The 27363-nt window shown below is 37.9% G+C and overlaps 1 protein-coding gene across 4 annotated transcripts in view; it reads left to right on the top strand.

Annotated features, from left to right (window-relative positions):
• The window catches only part of STXBP5L (syntaxin binding protein 5L), a 402790-nt gene that overhangs the window by 198710 nt on the left and 176717 nt on the right, over positions 1–27363 (top strand). For all 4 annotated transcript variants that reach the window (XM_020985897.2, XM_020985899.2, XM_078146723.1 and 1 more), the window contains exon 9: positions 12746–12869. In XM_020985897.2, the coding sequence (XP_020841556.1) occupies positions 12746–12869 (124 nt within the window). The remainder of the gene's footprint in view (positions 1–12745; positions 12870–27363) is intronic.

Here is a 27363-nt window from a genome sequence, read left to right on the forward strand (position 1 = left end):
ATTGATGGGGGGGAGGGAGTAAGCAAAGCACTTTCAAAAAGAAGGCTTGGCAAGGCTAAAAATTGGTAGTTTACTTAATGGGTGACTTTAAGCAATTATGTGTAAATTAATTTTCACCTTAATAGAGAAATTCAGAAATTATGAGATGTGGCTACTGGCATCAGTTGTTATGATAGTGAAGGTAACTTTATCCTAATTGGTGAAAAGGTGTCCGGTCACTGGCACTGGTTGGGTGTCATGTTCATTCTGTTAGGATTTGTAGGGCAGTTTTAGCCATAAAGAATAAAAGTGACCCAAAGCTGACACTGGTCTGTTCTGTCTGCCACAAAGAGAGTGTTGGGGCCTCATGAGGTTGATGCCTTACTTTGATGAGACAAGTGGCTAGATCAAAATCCCACCTGTGGGAGCCTTTTAGCCAAGAAACAGCTCTAGCAGCTGGAGAAGAGAGCTGGAGGAGGAAGCTAAAGCAGAATATTGTCATGATGCTCCTATCTCATCTCCCTGAAGAGCACAGCCTGGGAAGACCTCTGACCCTAGGAAATAAGAAAAAGTAAGTTAAAACTCAAGGCTTAATTAAGGATTAATAACAGTTTGTATTAGTCAGCAGGCTATTCTATGGTTATTACATGTTTTAAATTCCTTTAAATCTTACTTACATGGCTTCTCTATACATATATATATATATATATATATATTTCTTTAGTGAGGCATTGCATAAGTCATATTGTTATAATAATATAGATGTTTTTATTTTTAAATGAATATTCAACTGTAGAAGTTTTTTTATCTCTTTGATATCAGTTATTTGTACTTGGCATGAGAAAAATAAAATAACACTTGATTCAGGGGCATGCCTTACATATGCAAACAATTTTCTAATATCCAAGATTACATCCTTAATTTTTTATATAAATTAGGAAGTATCATAGAGAGTGATACTGGCAGCTAGAATCATTAATCTTAATTCTGAGGATTCCATGGGCCAAAGCAGGAGAGTTTCTTTAGTTGATCTTACCTATGCTTTGACCTAAGGATAGTTATCAACAGTTGAGCGTTCCTAATTGATTATCAGTTTAAAAAGTTGAATTTGTAAGCCTACTTCCTAGACTTTACAGAAGGAATTATTAACTTTTTGTGTGTCATAGGCCCCTTTGGCAGTCTGTGGATCCCTTCTCAGAATATTTTAAATGCATAAAATAAAATACATAGACTTGCAAAGGAAACTATTTCTATCAAAGCACAGTTCTCAACATATGTTTAAAAAATGTTAATAGACCCCAGGTGAAGAACCCCTGTTCTAGAGTCTGGTTAGTTTATCTTGGTGCTATGCTTACAATGTGGATGCCTGCTTCCAAGTTATAGAAATACCTATTAGGATAGCAAAGTCACAGTAACTAGAGAAGAGTGTTGTCATCTAGAACCCCATTTGCAATTGCCATTAGACAAAAAAAAATCACATCAATATAAGCCCACTAAACAGACATGCTTATTCTCACATACAGAAAATAATTTGACTACGACAAAAACCGAATATGAAATTTTAAATAAATGTGGATACCACCAAAATTAAATTTAAGTAACACTGCATTATTTAATTATTATGCTATTCGATATATGGTGCCCCCTTTGAAACATAAGTTTGGTGAGGGTGAGCAAGGCTTGTGGTACAAACCTGGGGGAGCAGCAATGGAAGTGAATAGATGTAGATCAGAGCAATTCTCTCAAATGTTCATTTTCAATCACTGAGGAAGCATTTCCCGGGGCTCTGTGCTGTCTCTAGGCATAGTTAACAAGGAGTAGATAGGCAGCCCAGGGTCCTGGGATCATGACACTGAGAACAGTGTAGGAAGAAAAGAAGAAGGGAAGGGTAAGAAAGAATGTGTACCTTTACTCTGGATATTCCTGCGAGGATAGCAGCAGTGTCAATGAACATATATCCCTGCTTTTCACCCTGAAGGAGCTGGGAGAAGATGAAGAACCCCTTCCTGGGCCCCTGCAGCCTAGTGGGGAGGTGTGGGGGTTGAGGGAGCTAAGAGGGGATGATGGGCAATGGAAAGCATCCTTCAAAGAGCTGCAAGGCCAGCCAGCCAGCACACAGTTTGTCCAGCATCTCATACAAGACACAGGGGGTTTTTTTTCAGTCTTTGTTAGGACTTATCAGTATAATATAATTTTTGTAATAAATAAATCAGAAGTCTTTAAAAACCAGTGATTACATATGAAAGAGCTACATGTGGTTTGAATGCTGTAATCATTGGATTAGACTCTCTCTATTGAATAAAAGAGGTAGAGATTTAAAGCGAATGATCTGAACATGTATGCTTTTTCTATTAAAAATATACATATTAAAATACCATTCATTAACAAACATTAAGCACTTACTATGTAGAGCGCACTCTGCTAAGGGATGGGCATTATTCCAAGTAATGTTAATTATTCTTTATAAGCCATGGATCACAGAAGTATAGATTTCGTATTGGAAGATATCCTCAAACTCTAATCCAACACCCTTATTTTACATGTGAGGAACTGAGACCCCAAGAGATTAAATGGCTTGACAAAGGTCACAGAAATGGTAAGGAGAAGACACGGAATTTGAATCTAGAACCTCTGGCTCAAACTCCAGTGGGTTTTTTTTTCCACTGCATACAATAACTTACTTGTTTATAATACTCTACAGTTTACAAAGCATTTTGACATACATCACCTCATTTTGTACTCAGCAGTCTTATGGAGTTATTAGAGGTTAAAGGCCAGCTCATCCAGCTTAGGCCAGTCATCACTCCAAGTTGCTGTGTTCCTGTGGGTTTAATAATTCCCAGATTCCGGTCCCCAACTCTGTGGGCCCCAAGTTAGTAAAGGAGGATCCTAGAGCCCCAGCTGACAGACCTGAATCTTGCCTTCTGAAAAGGCCTGCTAGGAAGTGAGATTTTTGGTCAGTCCCCTGCTTTGACCCCCAAAAAGGAAGCTTTTATATGAATTTAAAAGGAACTAAATCTTGCATCATGTGACAAACATCAGTTACCCAGATCTCAGTGACTGAACTCTAGGTAAATACTTCTAGCAATAGGAAGCTCACTATTTCAAAAGGAAGCACATTTCCTTTATCACATAGCTCTCGTTATTAGAAAGTTCTTTCTTATGTGAAGACCAGATCTGCTGCCTTGTAATTTTGACTCACTGATCTTTATTTCTCTGAAGCTACAAGAACCGAGGCCGATTCCTGTTTCACAAGACAGCCTTTCAGATATTTGAAAAAAAAAATTATCATGACTCCACTATGCCTTTTCTAGGATAAAAACAGAAATATAAGCTGTAGCAAGATTTAGAAAGAAATGCAATACCTAAGTAAAAACAGTAACTCTTTTCACTAACCTTTGCTTATAATCATTGACTGATTTTCTCCCAGGACTATGCCTGTTGGCTATGATACCTCTTTTAGGCTTGGTTTAGCCCATCTTTACATTGAAAGTTCCCTTTAAATGGATTTCTATCAAGCAAGACACATGTCCCTTATTAGAGCAAAAGTTTACCTCTCCAGCTCTTGTCATTAAAGCATGTAATTTAGTCATGGTTCTCTGTTTTCGACCTTTATGATCAGAACAGAAAAAACTTCTGCCTCCAAACCATCAGTAAGCACATATTAAGCATCTACTATGTCCCAGTCATTATGCTAAATGCTAAATATAAAAATACAAAGAACAAAATTCCTGTGCTCGAGGGGCTTATATTCTGAAGGAAAAAATACGTGTCAGTATGTGTAGAATACATCTAAAGACAATAAATACAAGGTAGTTAGGACAGGCACTAACAGTTATGGGACATCAAGAAGGTCTTCATGTAGACGGTGGTGCTTGAGTAGTTTATATATATAGTTACTTGTCTAAACAAAAAAAAAATAACAAGATGGAGGGGGATTATAAGCACCTACTCTGTGCCAGGCAAATATTACCTCATTTGATCTTCACAGCAACCTTGAAAAGTAGGTGTTATTATGATTGCTGTTTTACAGTTAAGGAAACTGAGGCAGGTAATGGTTAAGTGACTTGCCCAGTGTTGTACAACTAATAGGTGTCTGAAGCTGGATTTGAACTAAAGTCTTCTGGAGTCCAGGTCCAGCCTTCTATCTTTGCCACCTACCTGCCTCAAAACAATAACAAAAACAAAACCATGGAGTTTATGCAGGCTTTTTTTTCCCCACTGAAACTTCTGTAGATAGGGTTTACATGAATGACTAAATTACTAATGTAGTATATAACTCTCACTTCATTCTCTTAATTTGAAGTTTATTTTTTATTTTTTTAAACTTTTTTTAGACAATGGGTTAAGTGACCTGCCCAGGGTTACACAGCTAGTAAGTGTCAAGTGTTTGGTCTGAGGCCAAATTTGTAATTTGAAGTTTATTGCACATTGCAATTATTGCTACCATCCAACATCATCGTCTTCTTCCTCTTGCCTGAATCAGGTTCTTGAGCTCTGCTATAGAAGAAAGCAGTATAATAATTCTAATTTGACCTTCTGTAACAGAATTTTGAGACAAGAGACATTTGATATTAGACTATGATTCCCAATTATATTGCTGAATATGGGCATCAACAAGGCAGAACTGATTCAAGTAAAATCAAGACTAAAAAGACACTATAAATTTAAGAAATCATTTAGGGAGTCACGGCTAAGGAAGGTCAGCTAAGAAAGCACAGGTACAATCACTACAGGTAAGTAGATAAGATATAACAGTCTGAGAGATGAACAGATTGAGTGTTGATGAACTCTGATGCTTTCATGACTACAAGGAGGAAGAGACAATCTTTGACACGAACCTTTCTCCTGATTGAAGTATGAATGGATGACTAAATTTTCAGGGAAGATTTTATATACACACATGTACAGGATTATGAAAAAGTGGGAAGATGAAAAGTAAAAATAAGAGGTATAAAATGGGACACAGCAATGACAATTTTTCAGTCATTCTTTTGGAATTTTTATAGTACAATTCCCACAATGGATATTCCAAACCTATAAATCTCTCAATTCCCCAATCCTACAAGCTCACCCTTTATTTTCAATAGAGAGAATCATAGAATTTTGGATGGGACCTTCAGGGTCTTCTTGTCCAACATCTTCACTTTGCATATGAAATGTGCAGGTGATCAGATGACTAAGAGCAGACAGTGACTTATTGGTACCTTGGCATAGAACAGCCACGTCTCTTGATTTTCAGTTCAATGCATTTTCTACCTTTGTCTTCTTATCTAGCAGGCACCTTACTTAAGTCTATTTGTATTTCTGTTTCCATCTTGTCTTTTCCTTAAGTAATAAAAAAAAACCTCCTCTTTTAGGATTAATCCTTCCTCTTGTTCTCTCTCCTGACTGGTAACCAATCTTACCCATTTATCTCCTTCCTCCCCAGCATCCATCAATTTCTCCCTCTTTACTCCTAGTTCTTATATCCTCTGCCTTCAAACTAGTTAAGTCTCACCTCTATGGGGAAAAATAAACAAAAATCTTTTTACTTAACCAATGGCACATTCTATGTGCCACTGTATTTTTTTCCTCCCTTTCATGACCAAAGTTCTCAAGTCAGTGGTCTATACCCAATACCTTTGTTTCCAGTTGTTTCTTAATCTGTTTCAATTAGTCTTATTTCCCTAATTCCCTGAAAACTCCATCTTAAAAGCCACGTTATTGCGTAATCCATTGACCTTTTCCTCCATCTTGACTCTGTTAGTTTTTATATTTTTTTTCTTATGACTCACCATTTTCTTTATTTGTATAAAATAGTGAACAGTCATACCCTGGCTGGGAAAAAACAGTGGTTTAGGGTTTAAACAAGTTCTTCTGTCCTGAAGCATCTATTTTGAAGGCTTGGGACTAGTAGCTTTAGCCTCAGCATCTTTGGGTTTGGACTCGGCATCTTTACACCGCAGTCTGCGCTAACAGGCATTCCACCAACCAGAAGAGGCCAAAGCAAGAAAGAGAAAGCTATTTTTAACATTGTTGAATGTTCTCTTCCTTCAGTTCAGTGACTCTGTACTATTTTGAATCTCATTCTACTTATTCTTTCCCTGGTCTTTTTTTTCCTTCGTCTTCCTACTTCAAAGTTCAGTACTTAGCATTCTCCTTCCTGTTTTTTTTCCTATTCAAGTCCTACAGCTGCCAACAGATAAATACTCACAGTCTGTAGGATATAAAACAGAATAAAGTTCAAAGGTCTTTAATGAAACTGTATAAAGTAGATATACTACTTCAAGGCAAACAAATGCAATAGCTGTACAGGGAATATAATGAAAGCCAGGGTGAAGAATGATGACCTTAAAATGTAGATTTGCTAGGAATTCCAGCTTTTATCTTTGTCTATTCATTTCTTTTTTTACAACTGCATAAGTAGATTCAGCACCTGTGCTAGCCCTCAGATATTTGATATTTGTACCCAAATGTTCTCATGGCTTAAACGATTGAAGTCATTTTGTTGTTGTTCAGTCATGTCTGACTCTTCATGACCCCATTTGGGGTTTTCTTGGCAAAGATACTGGAGTCGTTTGCCATTTCTTTCTCTAGCTCATTTTGCAGATGAGGAAACTGAGACTTGCCCAATTAATTGACTTGCCCAAGGTCACACAGCTAGCAAGTGTCTGAGGACAGATTTGAACTCAGGAAAATGAGTCCCTGACCCCAGGCACAGCAGTCTATTCACTAAGTAACTTAGCTGCCTATTGAAGTCATTGGTAGCTCCCAAATCTATAAATCTAATTTTGATTTCTCACCCACCTGCCAATGCCATGTAAATATCCTACCCAAAATGGATCACATTATCATCTCTTAAAAATGAAGGCTTCCTTCTCAACTTCACTGACTGTTAGTGGCACTAACATTCTTCCAGTTACCTAGTGTTAGCAGCTACAGGTTCTCACATACTCAGAGGCTCAAGAGTTTAGGATATGCAAAATAGTTAATATGTTAACTATTAATGATATTTATGATATGATATTAATGATATATTAATAGTTTGGTCTTATAACTACCTATTCACAGCCATCATAGGTTCCAGACCTCTAGTTGACATGCCTTAGCAAAAACAGATCCCAGACCCTTGACAGCCTACACACGTGTTCCTTGTGATGTAGGAGTGCAAGGGCCTATAATCTTCTTTTGCTGAAGTATCTATGCTGAATGTCTGAAGCCCCTTAAAGCTGCTAATTGGCGATCATAGATCCAAACTGTTAACATTCTGCCCACTTCTGCACTCTTGAGCCCCAGATTAGCTCTATTTCTAAGCTATCATCTGTAAGAATTGCTAGATTCTGATGCCAGGTAACTGGAAGAACATCAGTGCCACTAATGGTCATTGTAAGTGGTTTGGGATGCTATTTTGGTCTTTGTAGTAAGCATCGAGAAAGGGTCTGAGTTTCTCAGTCCCCATTATCCTCCTTACTGGAAAGGCTTCTGACAGAGTACTCTTTTATATTACAACTAAAACACTTAGGCAAGATCCTAGAGCCCCTGTGTTTGTGTTCCACTGGGTCAGTCTTAGTCACTGTATAAACCTCAGAACTTGTTCTGTCCTTGTCTTCCTGGAGAGATTAGGTGAGTTTCTTAGTCAGTGATGAGTGATGTTGGATTAGAAAAAGCTGGGGAAAGTACCCTGAAAGCTGGTTAGTTGTAATGGGTCCCTGATATTGTATTGGTCTTTGCTTAGGAGTGACCCAAGACCAGGTTAATTAAGCTCTTTGAAAAGGTGATTCTTTTCTCTTTCTCTGCTAGTGAGATTTACCTCTCTTCTATTACTCATGTTATTTATTTCCTTTGTCTAGAGAGGGCCTCACTCTCTACTTAGGCAGATATGACCTACCCTTTAAGGACCAGCTCATATCCCATTCCTTTCATAAATCCTCTCCTGCTTCCTTATTCATCTTTGCCTTTCCTGGATTCCTTCAGCATTTAACATTTATATTACACAATTTAATTCCATCATGAACTGCATTTCTTTGCTATTGCATTTGTCTCACCAGCTAACCTTTATGTTTCTTGAAGAAAGGGTTAATGTTTTATATCCTATATTCCCCCCACACTACCTAAGATAGTGTTGAGCCCATAACAGGCACTCAATATGTATGTAACTGGCTATGTTGTTATTGAGGAACACTTAGGTTTCATCAACTACATAGCCACAGAGTGAACCTCTCAACAGATGCTGTAGGTTAAAGAAGAGTAGCTTTCCTCTAAAGTGTACTCAAATTTGGCGTGTTGGGATAGAAATAACAAGTACTTAGTAGTCCTTATGAATCTTAAAGAGACTCTAAATCTGGACCCACAAAACTCTAAATCTTATTTTAAGGGCTCTTACTTCTGAATAGCATGCCATCTATTTTTATAGGAATACATTTTTTTCTAGTATCAATGTTGTATAGTAGAAAGGACATTGGAGGAGGAGTGAAAACATCAGCAACTTGTTCAACATGGCAGTGAAAGAAGAGATTTGCCAACATAATGAAGAGAAGGGAAACTAGGCACAAAGAAAAGGAAAGAAGTCCCCAACAAATTATAGAAGGGTTGGGTCCTCAGCAGCAGGAAAGAAGGGAGAGGGAGAGGAAATCTACACCCAAGAGACAACCATTGTCTTCTGAGGAAATACGCTGAGAAAGAACAGTGCCTGTGATAATTGTGTAGCTACTATTTAAGAGCACCTTGAAGAACTCTGAAAACTTTTATGTCATTTGATGGGCTTGGTCCTCCTAGTGTTTTAACATAATAGGCCAATTGGATACATCTCCTATACATGGAGCCTCTCAGAAAGGAAGTAGCCAGACCCTGTAGTGGCTAATAAGCTACCAGGATCATCAAATCCAGATTGTATTTGTGTGTGTGTGTGTGTGTGTGTGTGTGTGTGTGTGTGTGTCTGTGTCTGTGTGTATATCTATGTCTGTGTCTCCAGATCTATAATTACATCAGTGTGGGGAGCTTCTCAGTATGGAAACTGATGCATCCAGTGGTGCATTTTGGCAACTCATCTCTAACTTAAAATTTCAGAGACTTGCCTAGAGGGAGTTAAGAGACCTCTCTATTCATAACTACTCCCCAATATTAGTTATTAGGAGTGAAGCTATTTGAGGCAGAGTAGGATCTATCCTGAATATTGGAGATATTTATACTAGTCTTATTTCAGAAGAATTCAGTGACATTGTAGTGTGCTATAATAGCAAGGCCTCTTGGGAGTCAGAGAGATACAATAGAAAAAAACCCACTCGAGTTGGATTAAGTGGGTCTTTATTCAAGCCCTGGCTTTACTATTCCACCTGGGTGACCTTGAGCAAGTCACAAGCCTTCTGGACCTAGTTTCCTCATATGAAAAGATCTAAATGACCTCTTAGGTCTCTCTCACCTCTAAATCTATGGTTTTTGGTTTAGGAGTTAAAGTCAACATAACACATCCCTGCTATGGCATGGTCTTAGAGTTCCATCCTTCTTCTTTATTCTCGTGTAAGCAGTAAAAACTTTTGGGCCAATGTCCTTCCATAGCGTTTGGAGACCAGAGAGATTGTCCTGTCTGTTCTTGTTGGGCATGATGAGAACCTCATCGGTGAAGGGACTGCTGTTGTTCAAATTATCTGTGGATTATAGGAGCAAGCTGGAATGTGGTAGGAGGTCCTCAAGTCACGTCTCTGAGCTCTAATTACTGGCATCTGCTTCACCGTATTGATTTGAGACTTTCCCTCGGGATTTACCTATGAAGGGAATTTGTGACACAAAAGACTTATGTTCCTGGTTCTGCCACTTACATTATTTTTACTGAAAGGAAAAGGGGGGGGGGAGAACCCTTTCACATTAATTTTTAACTCAGTAACTTTGTGTTATTTTTTCAGCAAACGTATTGATATATCTGGTCTTTTTTCCTTTCAAAGAGATCCCATCTGAAGGGTTTGGTCTTTATTTAGATCAAAATGGTACACTGACTGTCTGAAATCCTCAGGGATTAAGCCATTTTAGATAGCCAAATGGTCTGACTAGCAGAATGTTTACTCCTTTAATCACCAAAAATTTATTAGAACATTTTAAATGGAAATTTTTATAAGGAGTATTACATACTTCCCTGTTATTTTAAATGAAGTACACTAAACATAGTGTCAACTTTTCTCTATGATTCAGTATCATCTTTATGAACTTCATTTGTAATATGGTGGTTTTATACCTTGATACCCATTAAGCTATCCAGGTCTTTGGACCTACTCTAAATGCCTCCAATTGCCATATTTTTCAAGTATTTTTGTCTGTTTTGTGTACTTTCTTTTCTGTCTCCTTCCTTGTTTTCAAACTGCAAACTGTCACCCCCTATTGCTGTCAGAACACCTGCACATAACAGCCCCTCTACTCCCTTCTAATCTGCAATTTATTGCTTCTAATCAGCAATAGATTAAGACACTGGAAAAACTGATTTATGAGAATTAGTCATTCGGTCAGTTAATAAATACCTGTTGTACGCCAGGCATTGTGCCAAGCACTAGGGAAGCAAAGAAAGGTAAAAAACGAAGTACCTGTCATTAAGAATTTCATATTCCAATGGAGGAGATAGCATGCAAGCAACCATTTACTTATGAGATATATGTAGGGTTAATGGGAGGTACCTTTAGAGGGAAGAAAATATCAGCTTCTGGAGTGGGGCAGTGGTAGAGATGGGAAAAACCTCTTGCAGAAGGTAAGATTTGAGCTCAGTCTTGAAGGAAGCTAAGAGGTGGAGGCAAGGAAGAAGAGCATATCGAGCATGAGGGAAAACCAACAAAAAGACTAGGAGTGAGGACATAGAATTTTGTGTGCAAGAAACAAGGAAGTCCAGTGTCACTGAATTGTAGAATATGTGAGGGGAGTAAAGTATGAGAAGACTGGAAAGCTTTGAAGGTGCTGGGTTGTGAAGGACTTAAAAAGGCAAACAGAATATTTTATATTTGAAACTGGAGGCCAATGGAGTTCTGAGAGAAAGAGTATAAATGACTTCATCAGACCTACTCTTTAGGAAGATCACTTTGGCAGTGGAGTGAAAGATGGACTAATGTAGGAAGACCTGAGGCAATGAGATCAATGAACTAGAAGACTATTGCATTAGTCTAGGCATGAAAGGATGAGGACTTGCACCAGGATGACTGAGTTGTGAGGCGATATAGATATAGATATAGATATAGATATAGATGTAGATGTAGATGTAGATGTAGATGTAGATGTAGATGTAGATGTAGATGTAGATGTAGATGTAGATGTAGATAGAGATAGAGATATAGGTATAGGTGAGATGTATTCTGAAGGTAGAAGCAACAGCTTATATATGTGGGGTCATTGCCAGTGAGGAGTCAGTGATGAAACTGGGAATGCAAGCTTAGGCAAATGAGAAGCTAGTCATGCCCTCCACAGTGATAGAGGAGTTGGGAAGAGGGGAAGGTTTGAGAGGAAAGATAATGGATTCTATTTTGGACTTCTTGGGTTTAGGATATCCATGGGACATCCAATTTAAGGTATCTAATGGGCTCTTGGTGATATGAGATTGGAGGTCAAGAGAAAGGTTGTATAAATAGGTCTGAGAATCATCTAGATAGAAATGATGATTGAACCCATGGGAGCTGATGAGATCACCAAGTGAAATAGTATAGATAGAGAAAAAAGAGGGTCCAGAATAGTGAATAAGTTTCATAGTGACAGTCTGAAGCCATCTCTAGTGAATAAAGTCTAGGGAACTTATCTGGCACCTCAGAATCCATTTTTACTTAATTCCTAGTTCTCATCATTGTTCCATATAGATGAAGTTGCTGACTAGCTGAATTGCATATAGAGGAGGTACTACTTTGTACAGTGGTCCAAAAGTCTGAGTACAGTAGCTCGAAGTCTTTTGGGACACTCTGTATAACGTTTCATAGATGAATTCTATATGTTGTCACATCATTGTCTTGTCACCCCAGTTTTTCTTGTCTGCTCTATCAATTAGTAACTAGGTTTTAAGTTCCTAGAAGGCAAGAGTGGTTTTTAACCCGATTTGGTACAGTGCAACTGACACTCCATAAATATTTATTGATGAATATATATTCTCATATGATATAACATCCGAATTATGCTTCACACTGCAGTTTTTTTCAAACTTGTAAATTTGTTTTACAAATGAGATTATAAGCTGATATTGCCATCTAGCAGCTCCACAAAATACAACAGGCCTTTTATGATAACAGTACAAGCTGGTGTTTATTCAGTGTTTTTAATTTACACAAATCATTTTACAGATATTATCCCTTTTGATCCTCACTACAAACCTGTGATATAGGAAATACAGTTATTATCCCCATTTTACAGATGAGGTTCATAGACTCATAGACTTAGAGGTAGGTAACATCTACAGCCTCCTTACCTTAATTGAGATCAAAGAAGTTAAGTGATTTTCTCATGGTCATAAAGCTCAAGTGTCACAGGTGAGATTCAAAGCCAGGTTTCTTCTGTTTCCAAGTCCAGGATCCCTTTTACTATAGCAGGTTGCCTCCAAGAAGTACAAAGAAAACCCTTCTGCTGCTATTCCGATAGAAGAGGGAAATTGATTATCCTACTCCTTCATAAAAACATGAAGGACTTTTCCCTGAAGATTTCTGATAATCTGGCCTTAGACCTAAGGGTTAGAAAACCACAATACACATTTTTACATACTTTGTACAGTTTTTCCCCCCTCAGGATAATTTGCCTTTGTAACCTGTTTGTTTACTCTTAACTGTTATTTCATTAGGCTATTCATTCAATTGATTGGCATCATGAGGGCAAACAGTTCATGTGCAGCCATTCAGATGGCAGCTTGACTCTGTGGAACCTGAAAAGTCCAAGCCGTCCTTTCCAGACCACAATTCCACATGGTAAGATGATGCTTTCAAAGGGAATAAATGTTGATATTCACTGCTTAAGGTGGAGTGGAAAGAGGTGGTGTCAGTAGTTAAGGTTAAGGGAGTGACAAAGTTTTCCAAGTAACTTCCCCCTACCTCACTTCTAAGGACTCCAGGATTGCTCCCAAGTGTCAAGAGCATTTTTTTCAGTCTTCCTGTACTCTGTCTTCTCCCTCCTTCCTTTCCCACACCAGATGAACTTACTGCCTTTGTATGTAGTAGCTAAGCTTCCTCCACTGGGGAGGTTGATAGTGAGGTATTGTTAGTGCTGAATAAAACAGCACAGACTCAACCTGTAGTTAGTAGCTGGCTCTATCAGTGGGAAAACAATCTGGTTTTAAAGCCATTTGAAAATGTCTAATGTTACTTCTGCCATTGACCTAGTACCTCCTTTGTCCTGTTTTCTCTCTTTCTTTTCTCTCTTTATGTAATGTTCTCCAGATAGGCCCAATTGTGTCTTGTGAAGTTTATTAAGTACATTTTAATTACTGTCTCTCATGATTAAGAGCAGGTTGTCTCTATCTTTTAATGAGACCTCTAATAATATGTAGCATATACCACAGAGAAGGCCACAGAAAATTTTTGTGCAGATTGTGATATACCCATTCACAAGACCTGACTTTTCAATGAAACTGCATTAATGCCAATATGGACCCTATCCACTAATGCTACATTTCAGAAGCTTTGCTCTTTCTATATGCTTTAGCCATTGTTTATATGCTTATATGGGCAGTGTATTTGTAACGGATCCAGCTTCCATATATTCATTATATAGCTACCCATGAGAACCACATGTGAAACCTGTATTTTGATACTAATCTTAGTTCTCCAGTCTTAGGCCTGATCAGATTTTAGGAAAGACATTGGTAAGCTGAAACACATATACAAGAGAGAAATTTTGCAGGGCAGCTACTAAAAGAAAATAACAGAGAACTTCCAGTAGCTATGTGGAGCGGAAAGAATTTTGCTATAACCTGCGTGGAATACGTCAGAGGTTTTCAAACTCTGTGCTTTTAAAAATTATTGAGGACCCAAAGCTTTTGTTATGTGAGATATATCTGTTGATAGTTACCATATTAGAAATAAAAATATTTTAGTATTATATGAAAATACTTTTGACCTCATGGACCCCCTGTAAGGGTCTTAGGCTATCTCAGGATTCCTGGACCGTACTTTGAGAACCACTGGAATATATAATCATATCTCTGCATCAGCCAGGTGATCGTTATACATGTAAAAAGTGTGTAGACTGATTCTCCTACCTGGAAGAAAAGGTGAAGTGGTTTGAGGAATGCCTCTTCACTTTCCAGATCGTCAGGAAGAATAATGTGTTTCTTTAAAAAAAAATGGAAGGGATGTAACGTGCGAAAAAGAAGAAAAATGATCAGAAGAAACAGAAGGGGTTCCTGATATGCTTAGTAGTTTGGAGGGTGGGGTACAGTCAGAGAGGAGAAAGAAAAGAAGGATCGCTGGACATTGGGAACTAAGCCATAGTTACTTTTCCTCCAAGGTGTAATAAAGTAGATCCACAGGTGATGTTAGGTAAAAGATCTTGCATTAAAGTTAGAGGAAGAAAAGAGGAGTAATGATGTTTGATAACTCCTTGCTGAGAAAGACTGAGGTAGTTATTTGTAAACCTGATGACAGTAATAAGAGTGAGGTCTGACATCATTATAAGGCATGCATGTATCAAGGATGTGACAGAACACCTCCCAAGATTCATCAAACTTGATGAATACTACCAATTTATTGTGCTTCAGATGGGCACACATTATAGTGCTGGAAAACATCTGGAAAGTACTGCTCAAGACTGAAGTCTTGGCCAAGAAATGGAAGAACTTAGGGATAAGACTGGCATTTTCATCAGTATTGCCAGCCAAAAGCAAAGGGTTCAAAAGAGAAAAGCAGATTGAAGGATTGAATAGCTGGTTAATAAGATGGTGTTTGAGAATAGGATTTGGATTTCTGAACCACAGCTTAAAATATAGGAATGACAAGCTCCTTCTGGCTGGTGATGAAGTGATCCTAACAAGGGATGGAAACATATTTGCCTAGTGTTGTCTTATAATCAATTCAAAAGGACTTTAAGCTGCAAAAAGAGGGAGAAGAATAAAACTATATATGTATATCTACCAAGATAGTTATCATAGAGAATAGCTACAATGTAAGAAGAAGACTAGAAGTAAAGATATCTAGGAATTTAAGCAAACCAAAATCCAAGAAAGGAGCAAGCAATAAAATTCGTGGCCTCAGTTGTCTATACCTACACAAATGCACACCATGACAGCAACAAAAAGGTGAACAGAGAGATCCTAACACAAGAAGGAAAATTTGATCTCCTACATATCACTCAAACTTGATGGGACAAGTCTAGTGTCTAGAATATGTTTTGGATTTTTTGGTCCAGACCTGTGATTTTATTGCTGTGAAGAAGTATGGAAACTCCTCCCACTAATGCATATTTGTAATATTTCTATTACTTGTACTCTTAGAGAGTTGCTTGGGACACCAAGCAGTTAAGTGACTTGCCCATGCATAAGAAGCAAGATTTGAATCCAAGTATTTCTCATTTCAAGGCTAGCCCTCTGTCCACTGTACCATATTGTCTGTCATGTTAAAAAAAAGAAAAAGGGAAGGATAGTGAGTAGTGAATGGCATCACATATTAAGAAAATATGCTTATATGAGAAAATCAGGAACCAGAGGTAGGAAGGATTTGGGTAAAGATTAACAAAGGCACAAACAGAACAAGTATACCCATGCGCTACAGAGCCCTTGACTGAAACAAAACAGAAAGATAAGGAGTGTGACACAGAACCATGCTATAGTACTGGTGGAGAGGGGATTCAATTATCTTGACATCAGCTAGATTACTTTCTTTGCTACAGAAATGCAGCTGATAATTTCTTGACATGCCTTAATAATTTCATCCTTCAAAAGGCAGAAGAACCAATAAGAGACATTGCTATTCTGTACCAGAATTTTTAACAGTAAGGAGGACTGGTTGTTGGAGTATAAACAATGAGATGAAGTGACCAGTCCATTTTAAAACTGGTGATAGAGAAGGAGAGGAAAGATAGGAGTGATCCAACTTGAAGCCTAGATTTGGGTAGAACAGGACTTAAGGTATTAAAAAAAAGAAAGCATAGATAGGATGAACCATTATACCATGAGCTGAACTTCTATGAGGACAGTCAGCTTAGAAGGGATTAAAAGTTTTCAAGAATGAAAGTTTGAAAACAGATAAACTCTTCAGAGAGGCATCAAAGTCCAGGAAAGAGCACTGGTTTGGGAGTCACAGGACCTGGGTTCCAATTCTGCCTGTGTCTGTGCCTACATAACTGTAGACAATCACAAGAACCTTTCTGGGCTTCAGTTTCCTCACTTGTAAAAGAAGGTAGTTGGACTAGATCACCCCTAAGAGCCCTTCTGGTTCTAGGTCTATGATTCTGTGATGGAAAAGAGAAGGAGAGTTGTATAAAGAGATCAGTTGGATCACAAGGAATTTAACAGTCACTTTACATTTGATTGAGCTCTCAGCAGCCCACTGACTTGTGCTCTCTCAGTTTCCCTGCAAAGATTCTGAAAGATGGATATTCACAGTGCAGTTGAGTTGATGCTGGATGGCATCTCCATGGCAATACTGAGTTTCATACAGAATTTGGAAACGAGGTCAGGTAATAGAGTATGAGCCTAAGTATCTGGCACAAATCAATGATAATAGTATCAGGAATGCTAACCTTAAGACAGGTGCTAAAAAGAAGACTTGTGGGTAGAGCATGGTATATTATATCTCTACAAATATTTAAAAGTCTGTAATGTAAAAAAGAGAAAATCCTACTCATAGGAAGGACAGATTTTGGTTGAATGTAAAAAGAACCTTCAGTATTACTAAAGTGATCCCAAAGTGTAAATCAGATGACCATTTGTTAGGGCTATTATAAAGAGGATCCTTATTTCAGTATAGACTGGAAAGGATAACCTCTGAAATCCCAACTCTGGTTTCTATGATTCTAAATGTTTCATAATCCATTTAAAAGCAATGTTGACTTTCACCGGCTGAGCAGTGTTTCTTCTTCAGTGGTAGCATCGTGAGAAATGAGCTGCCATGATAATAAAATCCATGATTTTCAGTAGTGTGAGCATTTCAGGGTGACAGGTGCTATGTATGTTATCTGAGCAGCACTGTAGGCAGACCTCTGTCTTTATAGTTCTGACAGTCAGACCAAAGCAAAATGCGGCCTTTGCAAACTGGTTTGACAGCTGTTGTACATCATTCTAATTACAATCAACAAGTGTGCAGTCATCAAGTTATGGAGGATCCACAGCACTTGCTATTAGCATTTTGCTTTTGCTCCTGTGTGTCACAGAATGAGCCTAGTCTTATCTGACTCAGAATTCGATGTTAATATCCAAATCACAGTTCAGAACACAATGGTACATTGCTGAAAGTAGATAAATAGAAATCGTGCGAGAATGTTTCTTTTTGTGATGCTTTTTTTTTCACAGAAAAGGAATCTGATATCACTTCTATACATGCAGATTTTGCTATCATTCCTTTATGGAATGAAAAAATGTTTATAGACTTCTCTACACAATCTTTCACAATAATGTGCCAACTTGATTAACAGAACAAAATGCATTGATTATTTCTGTGAACATGATATATAAATCACAATATTATTCTTGGCACATCTCCTGAAACTAAGGAAGAATTTCATTTATGCCATTCTGTAACTGATAATACAGTCATACTGATCTTCCTTCAGATGAAGCACTTTTGTGAGAGATACACATAGCTAATTTGTTAAATAGGATGCTAGTATGTTTTGTTCTCACAGCAGTAAAGACTAATGTGCTAATGGTTATCACAGCATGCACAGTCCTTTTTATGAGCACTCAGTTGATTCCTCTTTGAAATTCTGTGATAATGCCAGTATTGGTTAGATAGATGCTAAAAATTTATAGAAATCTGGGGAACTGCCAACAATAGTAGGTATAAAACTGGGTTATAGTTACAGCAAAAAGACGGTATTGGTTGTGACATTAAGTGCTACACTCCTCATATTAGGGGATAATAGGGATAAAAAAGGAAAGTTAAGGGTTGATGATTAAGCAGGTCTTTTTTTATGATTTCTGAAGAATAAAGTACCCTCTTTAATAAATAGCAGTGTAATTTCTATAATAGTTGTATGAAGATCACTTTAAAGATGTCATAAAGGGACTTCCAACAAGCTAGTGATGTGATAGGACCTGAGCACAAATATTCCATTAGAGCTCTAAAAATGCACCAGGAAGAACAGTGATAAAGAAAGCAAAAGACAAATGCTATAAAATTCTCCATATAGACCAAAACTGTGCAATAAGACTTCCAAATACCTGCAAAGCATTGAGCAGAAACAAACCATAGTTGGCTTATGACACTATTATTAAATATACTAGGATCTCAGCAGTAGAGAGAGCCAGACCACCACCTAGTATCATGCCCATGCAGCCAGCACTGATGTCAGAGCAGAAGATAGGCCAACCAATACCTAAACAGCACAGTGCTCAGGTAGCCCATCCTTGAGCTATGGCCAACTCCTGGGCAGGCCATGCCCAACCTGCAGTGAGAGAAAGGGCCGGGACAGCACCTGCTGTCTTGAAAGAGGCCTACTACCAGTGCAATTGGCAACACTCAGGCCTGTCAGAGACAAAGCAAGGGACAGAGCCACACTTTGGTATTATGAAAAGAGAAGACAGAAACAGAAGGGGCTAAGAACAAATCATGTCAACCCACTAGAAGACTGAGTCAGAATCTGGGGATTCCTGCAAAAGGTAAAGCTTAGTTTTAGCCATCCTTTCCAGGAATAAGCAAGACCCATCTACTCTATCCAAGAATATGGAAGGGAGTAGATTCTTACCCAATGACAAAATCCCAATCCAGAAACTGAGCCTCAAGATACAGGAAACAGAAGAAAGCACCATGAAGAAATAATATTGATTAAGAAAAGCCCCAGAGGTAAATCCAGAAGAAAAGAGTAACTCCACCGAAAGTCCAAATAGATCCTCAAAGAAAAGATATCTTTATCCTCAAGGTCTCGAAGAGCCAAGAGCTCCTGGTTGAAATGAAGCAAGAGGGGCAAAATGTAATCTTAGACTAAATGAGTGCTATGGAGGAAAGAATGGGAAGGAGAATTAGTAGACTTGAAAGTAGTAAACCTTACTCAAAAATAAAGTCCTTAAAAATTAGAATGAATCAAGCAGAAAATATTGATTTCATAAAACAAGATATATTGAAAACAAAAAAAAAAGCTTGGGAAAAAACAGAACAAAGTGTAAAATATGTTTTCAAAAACAATTATTGGGTGACCTGGAAAAGAAGCCAAGAAGAAATAATTAAGAATCATTAGACTCTACCTGCAAACCATGAACTCACAAAAAAAAAATCCTGGATACTGTATTTCAAGAAATCATTAATAAAAACTGCCCAGATCGATTAAAACTGTAGGGAATTATGAAAATAGGAAAAATCTAGCTATCACCTTCTGAAAGAAATTTTCAAATGAACATTCACAGGAATGTCATATCTAAAAATCCAGAGATTCCAGGTCAAATAAAAGATATTACAAGTAGCCAGGGGAAAAAAAGAACTCAAGTACAAAGAAACCAAAGACACAGTGATGCAAGTCTTGACAATTACCATGATAAAGGAGAGATGGTGGAATATGATATTTCAGAAAAACAAAAGATAAAGTTTTACAACCTAGAATAATTTACCCTGAAAAAGTGAGAACAATTCTAGAAAGGTGAAATATGAATTTTTAATGAAATAGAGGGCTTTAAAGCATTTCTGATGAAGAGATCAGAGATCAGTGGAAACTTTGAAATGCTAACACTATATGACAACATGTTTATGTTTTAATATGGGAAGAAGAAGCAAGTGTCCCCTCAGAACTTTCATGTTGTCAAAACTCAAAGGAGTTAAATAAGACAAATAGAGAACTTGGGGAGTGGCTTCATTTTGTTTTGAGGTCTTAAGAGAATAAATAAAAGGAAAAGAATAGAAAGTATACAGTGGGAGAAGAGGAGAGAACTTAATATATAATCAGGGTGCCCAAAATGAAGAGGATCTAAATATGGAGTATAAGCAGTGGAAGGAGCATCCCATCCCATCCCCTCTGCGCACCAACTACACTGCTTTTACTTCTTTGGACCTCTCCATCATGCCTTCCTTCTTCAGGAAACTCATTATTGGTAAATTGCATCCTGCAAGATTAAATCTGTTTGGTATTCATGTCTCATCAGTACCCTCTGCCCCTCTGATGGGACCCTCTGACTGGAGGGCAGAGGTGCAGCTTCCAGGCTTTCTGTTTAAGGAGAAGGCTCAGCACAATCTTCTCCCCATTTCATACCAGCTATACTGCTTTTGGACTTACCCATCATGTCCCCCCCCTCACCTCTTGCACTTCTCGGCTTCCATTCGTGTATTGTCTTCTCCCGTTAGGTTGTAAGTTCCTTGAGGGCAGGTATTGCCTTTGCTTTTATTTTTATTTGTATCCCCAGTGCTTAGCACAGTACCTAGAACACAGTTAGGGTTTAATAAATGTTTATTGAGTGACTGACTGATGACATGAATCACACTTTCTTCTGAGCCATGCAAAGGAAGGTTGAATACACACACACACACACACACACACACACACACACACACACACACACACACACACACATGCACATACATGCATATATATACATGCATATACATACAAAGAGATTACTTCAGAAATACACCTATTTCAGCTGAGAAATAGGGAGGGACAGGCAGAAATGGTATGATCAGTGAAGAATTCATCATAAGTAAAGGAAACTAGCATGAGAGAGTTTATTGTGAAAGAAAATTAATAAGAAAAAAATAAAAATGTGGGATCGGGCATGTCAAGAAGAGAAGAGAGCTACTGGAAAGGAAATGGATCATTTTAATTATTGATTGCTAGTGTTAAGCCCACTCTTCTAACACACTTTCTTTATAAATAGGAATAGTGGGAACAAGGAGAAGAAAAAATATAACAAGATAGGGAGGAAGGAAATAACACAATTAGCAATCATACCAATGAGCATAAATGGAAAAAAAAGACAAGGATCACAGAATATATTAGAAACCAGAGTCCAACACTGTCATTTACAAGAAAAAAATTTCACAAAGAGTTAAAATACATGGCTGGAGCAAAACTTATTTTGCATCATCTGAACTCAAAAAAGCAAAGGGTGCTTGTCATGATCCCAAATAAGGCAACAGTAAATATAGACATGATTAAAGGAGATAAACAGGGAAACTAAAATATGCTTAAAAGCACCACAGGTAATGAATCAATAGCAGTACTTAACATACATGCTCCAAATGGCATAGCATCTAAATACATAAAGGAAAAGTTAATCAAACTATAAGAACTATATTAACAAGGGACTTTAATTTACCTCTTTCCAACTTAGACACAACTATAAAAACATGAACAAGTTAAGGACCTGAGTTGAATTTTTAAAAAGTAAAATATGCTATATCTCCAGCTATTTTGGCATCTTTGCAAAATTTGAACATAGATTGGAGGGTAATCTCAACAGATGCAGAAAAGCAGAAATATTAAATACTCCTTAACTGAGTGTAATGAAATAAAAGTTATTGTTATTAGAGGCCTTTGAATAAAGAATTAAAAACTAATGAGAGCCAACTAATTTAATCCTAAAGAATTATTGAAAAAAGAACACATACTATAAACAATAGACAATTTCACCAACAAAAATTATAACAATACAACAACATCACAAAACTTTTGAGATGTGGCTAAAGTAGTCCTGAGGAGAAATTTATATTTCTAAATTTCATCAACAAAAGAGAGAAAGAACAGAAAAATGAACTGGGCATATAACTAAAAAAAGCAACAGATCAAAAACCTTCAACTAAACACCACATTAGAAATTCCAAAAATCATAAAATAAAAGATGAACAAAATTGGAAGTCAAAAAACCCCACCCCAAATCCTATTGAATTGATAAATAAAAGTGGGATCTGGTATTTTGAAGGGAAAAAAAACTAATAAAAATAGGTAAATCATTAGCTAGTCTGATGAAAAAAAGAGAGAGGAAAATCAAGTTGTCAGCATAAAAAGTAAAAAATTGAAAATGAAATAAAGGAAATTTGTATAGGAACCAGTTTCTATATGTCTTTTATAACTAAATGTTTTAGGTGCATATTGATTTTGTTCTTTTCCTCCTGCTTAAGCATTGCAGGAATTCTCACTTATAAGAACAGTATTTGGCATTCCTTGAAGATTTCTGCATAGAGAATCATACAATTTCAAAAGTAGAAGGGACCTCAGATGTAATCTACTCAAATTCAAATATAAAAAAGTTAGTACCTCCTAATGTGGCCCATTCTACTTTCAATAGCTCTAATATTAGGAATCTTTTCCCTCATATCAAATCTAATCCTGCCTGAAGCTTTCATTCATTGTTCCTAAGTATGCCTTCTGGGGCAAAGCAGAACAAATTTAATCCCACTTCTGCTTGGCAGTTCTTCAACTACTGGAAGATAGCTAATCTGCCTCTACCTAGTCTTCCCAAGGCTAAACCTGAGTCATTCAGAAACTCATATGGCACTGACTCGGGTTTTTCACCATTCTAGTTGTCTTCCTCTGGATGATCTGCAGCTTATTGCTGTCTTTCCCAAAATATTAGTGTTAATATTAACTGTGGTCTAGCCAAGGCAAAGTACAGAAGGACTATCATCTCCTTAGTCTTGTGTGTCAGTGTGTTGTAATCTTTTGTTAGCTTTCTTAGCTGCTCTGTTGACTTATATCAAACTTGCAATTCACTGAAACTCTCAGATATTTTTAATAAGAACTATTAACTAGTCTTACCTCTGCCATCTTGTCCATCAATTAACAAGTATTTATTTAGCACCCACTATGTGCCAGTCACTGGTCTGGAATTAAAGATACAGAGAGAAAAGTAGAACAGTTGAGAGGCGGAGCCAAGATGGCAGAGTGAAAGCAGTGACTTTCTTGAGCTCTCCTTCAAACCCCTCCAAATACTCATAAAAAATGGCTCTAAACAAATTCTGAAGCAGCAGAACCCACAAAAGACAGAGTGAAACAAATTTCCAGCCCAAGACAACCTGGATGATTGTTCAGAAAGGTGTATGACGCCAGGCTGGGCTGGAGTGCAGTGCGGCGCAGGCCGCAGTGAACATGGAGCAGGCCTCAGAGGACTGAATCGCGGGCAGCTGTGGCAGTTTCCAGACTCCTCAATCCACCAATGCCAAAGACAACTTAGAAGGTCAGTGGGAAAAGTCTGTTTCTGTCAGTGCTGAGACAGGAAGGTTGGGTTTCAGCTCCATTCCCCAAGAGCGTGGCCCCGGGGGGAGGGGGGGAGCAGCTGCTTCCCAAGCTTCCAGCCCGCAAACTGAGGAGGAATCCAGTGGCTGATCAGAGAGGGACTGCAGGGATCACTTTGCTGGTACTGAGGCAGGAATCTCTTGCTTTGCCCCTGTTTGGATCTGGGTCACAGTTCTGGGCCACGGTGCTGGGGTGAGGAGGAACGCTGGCGTGGTAGAGCTTGGACTGGCTGTGGAGAGAAACCCTTCCTCAGAGTTACAGGACAGAAAGGAATACTTGTGGTCACAGGCCAGGAAAGCAGTAAACACCTGGCCCCTTATCATAGCACCTTGGAAGAACTGAAAATTTACAGGCCACTACAAGTATCTCTGAAAACAGCTATACAAACCCCTGAAGCTTGGGACAATACATTCTCCACATTGGAAGCAGACTCTTACCTTAACAAAGAGTTTAAAACTCAAGTAATTGACTGGGATCATGAGCAAGCAGCACAAAAAGAGTCAGACCATAGAATCTTACTTTGGTGAAAAAGAAGATCAAAATATACAACCAGAAGAAGACAACAAAGTCAAAGCTCCTACATCCAAAGCCTCCAAGGAATGTATGAATCAGTCCCAGGCCTTGGAAGAGCTCAAAAGGGATTTTGAGAAGCAAGTAAGGGAAGTAGAGGAAAAACTGAGAGTGATGCAAGAAAATCACGAAAAACAAGTCAACAGCTTGCTAAAGGAGACCCAAAAAATACTGAAGAAAATAACACCTTAAAAAATAGCCTAACCCAAATGGCAAAAGAGGTCCAAAAAGCCAATGAGGAGAAAATGCCCTAAAAAGAAAAATTGGCCAAATGGAAAAGGAAGTCCAAAAGATTACTGAAGAAAATACTTCCTTAAAAATTAGAATAGAGCAATTGGAAGATAGTGACTTTATGAGAAATCAAGACACAGTGTAAACAAATCCAAAAGAATGAAAAATTAGAAAACAATGTGAAATATCTCATTGGAAAAACAACTGACCTGGAAAATAGATCCAGGAGAGGAATTTAAAAATTATTGGACTATCTGAAAGCCATGATCAAAAAAAGAGCCTAGACATCATCTTTCAAGAAATTATCAAGGAAAACTGCCCTGATATATTAGAACCAGAGGGCAAAATAGAAATTGAAAGAATCCACAGATCTCCTCCTGAAAGAGATCCCAAAGGAAAACTCCTAGGAATATTGTAGCCAAATTCCAGAGTTCCCAGGTCAAGGAGAAAATATTACAAGCTGCCAGAAGGAAACAATTCAAGTACTGTGGAAACACAATCAGGATAACACAAGATTTAGCAGCTTCTACATTAAAGGACCACAGGGCATGGAATATAATATTCCGGAGGGCAAAGGAGATAGGATTACAACCAAGAATCACCTACCCAGCAAAACTGAGTATAATCCTTCAGGGGAAAAAATGGTCATTCAGTGAAATAGAGGACTTTCAAGCATTCTTGATGAAAAGACCAGAGCTGAATAGAAAATTTGACTTTCAAATACAGGACTCAAGTGGAACATGAAGAGGTAAACAGGAAAGAGAAATCATAAGAGACTTATTAAGATTGAACTGTTTACATTCCTGCATGGAAAGATGATATTTATAACTCATGAGACCTTTGTCAGTATTAGGGTAGTTGGAGGAAAAAAATTATATGTATGTATATGTAGATAGATAGATAGAGGGCACAGGGTGAGTTGAAGATTAAGGGGTCATATCTGGAGAATAAAATTAAGGGATGAGAGAGGATTATACTCGGAGAAGAAGAAAGGGAGAGGTAGAATGGGGTAAATTATCACAAAAAAAACAGAAAAGAAAAGTCTCTTACAGTGGAGGGGAAACGGGAAGGTGAGAGGGAATGAGTGAATCTTATTCTCATAGGATTTGGCTTAAGGAGGGAATAACATACACATTCAATTGGGTATGGAAATCTGTCTTACCCTACAGGAAAATAGGGGGAGAAGGGGACAAGAGAGCAGGGGGATGATAGAGAGGAGGGCAGATTGGGAAAGGGGTAATCAGAAGTAAATACTTCTGAGGAGGGACAGGGTCAAAAGAAAGAAAGAATAAATGGGAGGCAGGATAGGATTAAGGGAAATAGAGTTAGTTTTTCACAACATGTCTACTAAGGAAGTGTTTTGCATAACTGCACATGTACAACCTATATTGAGTTGCTTGCCTTTTCAGTGAGGGTGAGTGGGAAGGGAGGAAGAGAGAAAATTTGAAACCTAAAGTTTTAAAAACGCATGTTTAAAAAAAATGTTTTCACATGCTACTGGGAAATAAGAAATACAGGAAATGGGGTACAGAAGTCTATCCTGCCCTACAGGAAAATAGAAGGGGAGGGGAATAAGAGAAGGGGAGAGAGAAGAGAGGACAGACTAGGGGAAGGGATATTCAGAATGCATGCCATCTTGGGGTAGGAGGAGGGGGGAGATGGGGTTTAAATTTGGAATTCAAAAACTTGTGGGAGTGAATGTTGAAAGCTAAAAATAAATAAATTTATATTAAAAAAAGAAAAGAAAAGAAAAGAAAAGAAATGTAGAACAGTTTCTGCCTTCAATGAAATTTAATTAACTGGGCTAGGCAACATGTGTATACAGAGCAAATGCCCTATTCATGTGGGAGCAGTTTGGTTCTTGGAGAGGACAGAAAATGAACTTTTATGTAAAGAATAATGAATGGAATCAGCATATGAATAACATGAAGTAATCTTTATTTTGTATATGAACATATGTGCTTCCTGAAAGAAGAAGCAAAGGAACTTGTGTGCACAAAATGATGACAAAATACATAGGGGATATAGTTTGCTGATTAAAATGTGAGGAGAAAGACTTATTCGGAAGAGCATTTCAGATGAACGGATTTCCCTTTTGCAGGTGAAGAAATGACCAAGGCTACAGGCCCCTGTGGCTCTTCAGGTCATCTGCATATGACTTTTTCAGCATTTGAGATTTTAAAGTTACAATATGGCAGTAAATCAGGTAACAGTTTGGAGACTCTATGAAGATTAAATAAGGACTATTGGTTTCATAACTGAATTGGCAAAAAAGTGGATTTCAGGAGTTTTACCTCAAAAAGAAACTAGTCACTCATTGCCCAGAGGCTTTGACTTGATCCTTTACAAGCTGCCCAGAGGAGAGGACTTAAGGAGACTATAGGAGTTAAAGAGCCAGGAGGAGCCTAGAGTGAAGATGCCAAGGTCTGTATCAGCCAAGCAAAGCCAACTGATTGGAAGAGAGATGAATTCTCTGTGACTTGTAGGTGGCCAGAAGAAAATGCTGAACTTAGAGGCAGAAAAGGCCTGAGTTCAAATTCTGCCTCAGATGCTTGTTAGTGGTATGACCTTGTAGAAGTCACATATCCTCTCTCAGTCTCATTGTATTCATCTGTGAACCAGGGATGATAGCACCCATTTCACAGGGTTGTTGCGAGGATAGATAGATAGATAGATAGATAGATAGATAGATAGATAGATAGATAAGAGATAGATATAGATATATACATATACATATACATATATATACACACACATATACACATACACAGATATATACACATATGTGTGTATGCATGTGTATGTGTGTACACATACACACACACACACACACACACACATATATATGTAAAGTGCTTTGTAAAAGCTAAAGCATTATGTAAACTCTGGCTATTATTTATATCATTGTTGTTACCTCCACTCGCCTGAGAGGGAGGAAAAGGATGAAAGATAGGCTTGGCTATAAGAAGAAACTTGTATCTGTTTGAACAAAGAATCCTTTTGAGAAGTTGGCTTGGCTTGTTTACTTTACCCAAAAAAAGCAAATCAGAGGAGTTATTCAGTTCTCTGATGTAAGGGAACTGCTTGTCACTATAATAGCCAAATATTCTCTCAGTGCCCTCTTAAGAGTGATTGTGAGTTAAAAGAGCTTGTCACTGTTTCATCAGTTTGAGAGCAGAAGAGTAGATCTGCCCAGCAGAAGAGCAGTGATGAGCAGGAGAATAGTGGGAAAACAACTTTGTATGGTACAGATTTTTCCTCAAGTAATCAAGTATATCAAAGCATGCTTCCCTG

This window comes from Phascolarctos cinereus, unplaced genomic scaffold, assembly GCF_003287225.1.
Source record: "Phascolarctos cinereus isolate Bilbo 61053 unplaced genomic scaffold, phaCin_HiC Scaffold_726;HRSCAF=1367, whole genome shotgun sequence".
In the NCBI taxonomy this organism is placed as follows: domain Eukaryota; kingdom Metazoa; phylum Chordata; class Mammalia; order Diprotodontia; family Phascolarctidae; genus Phascolarctos; species Phascolarctos cinereus.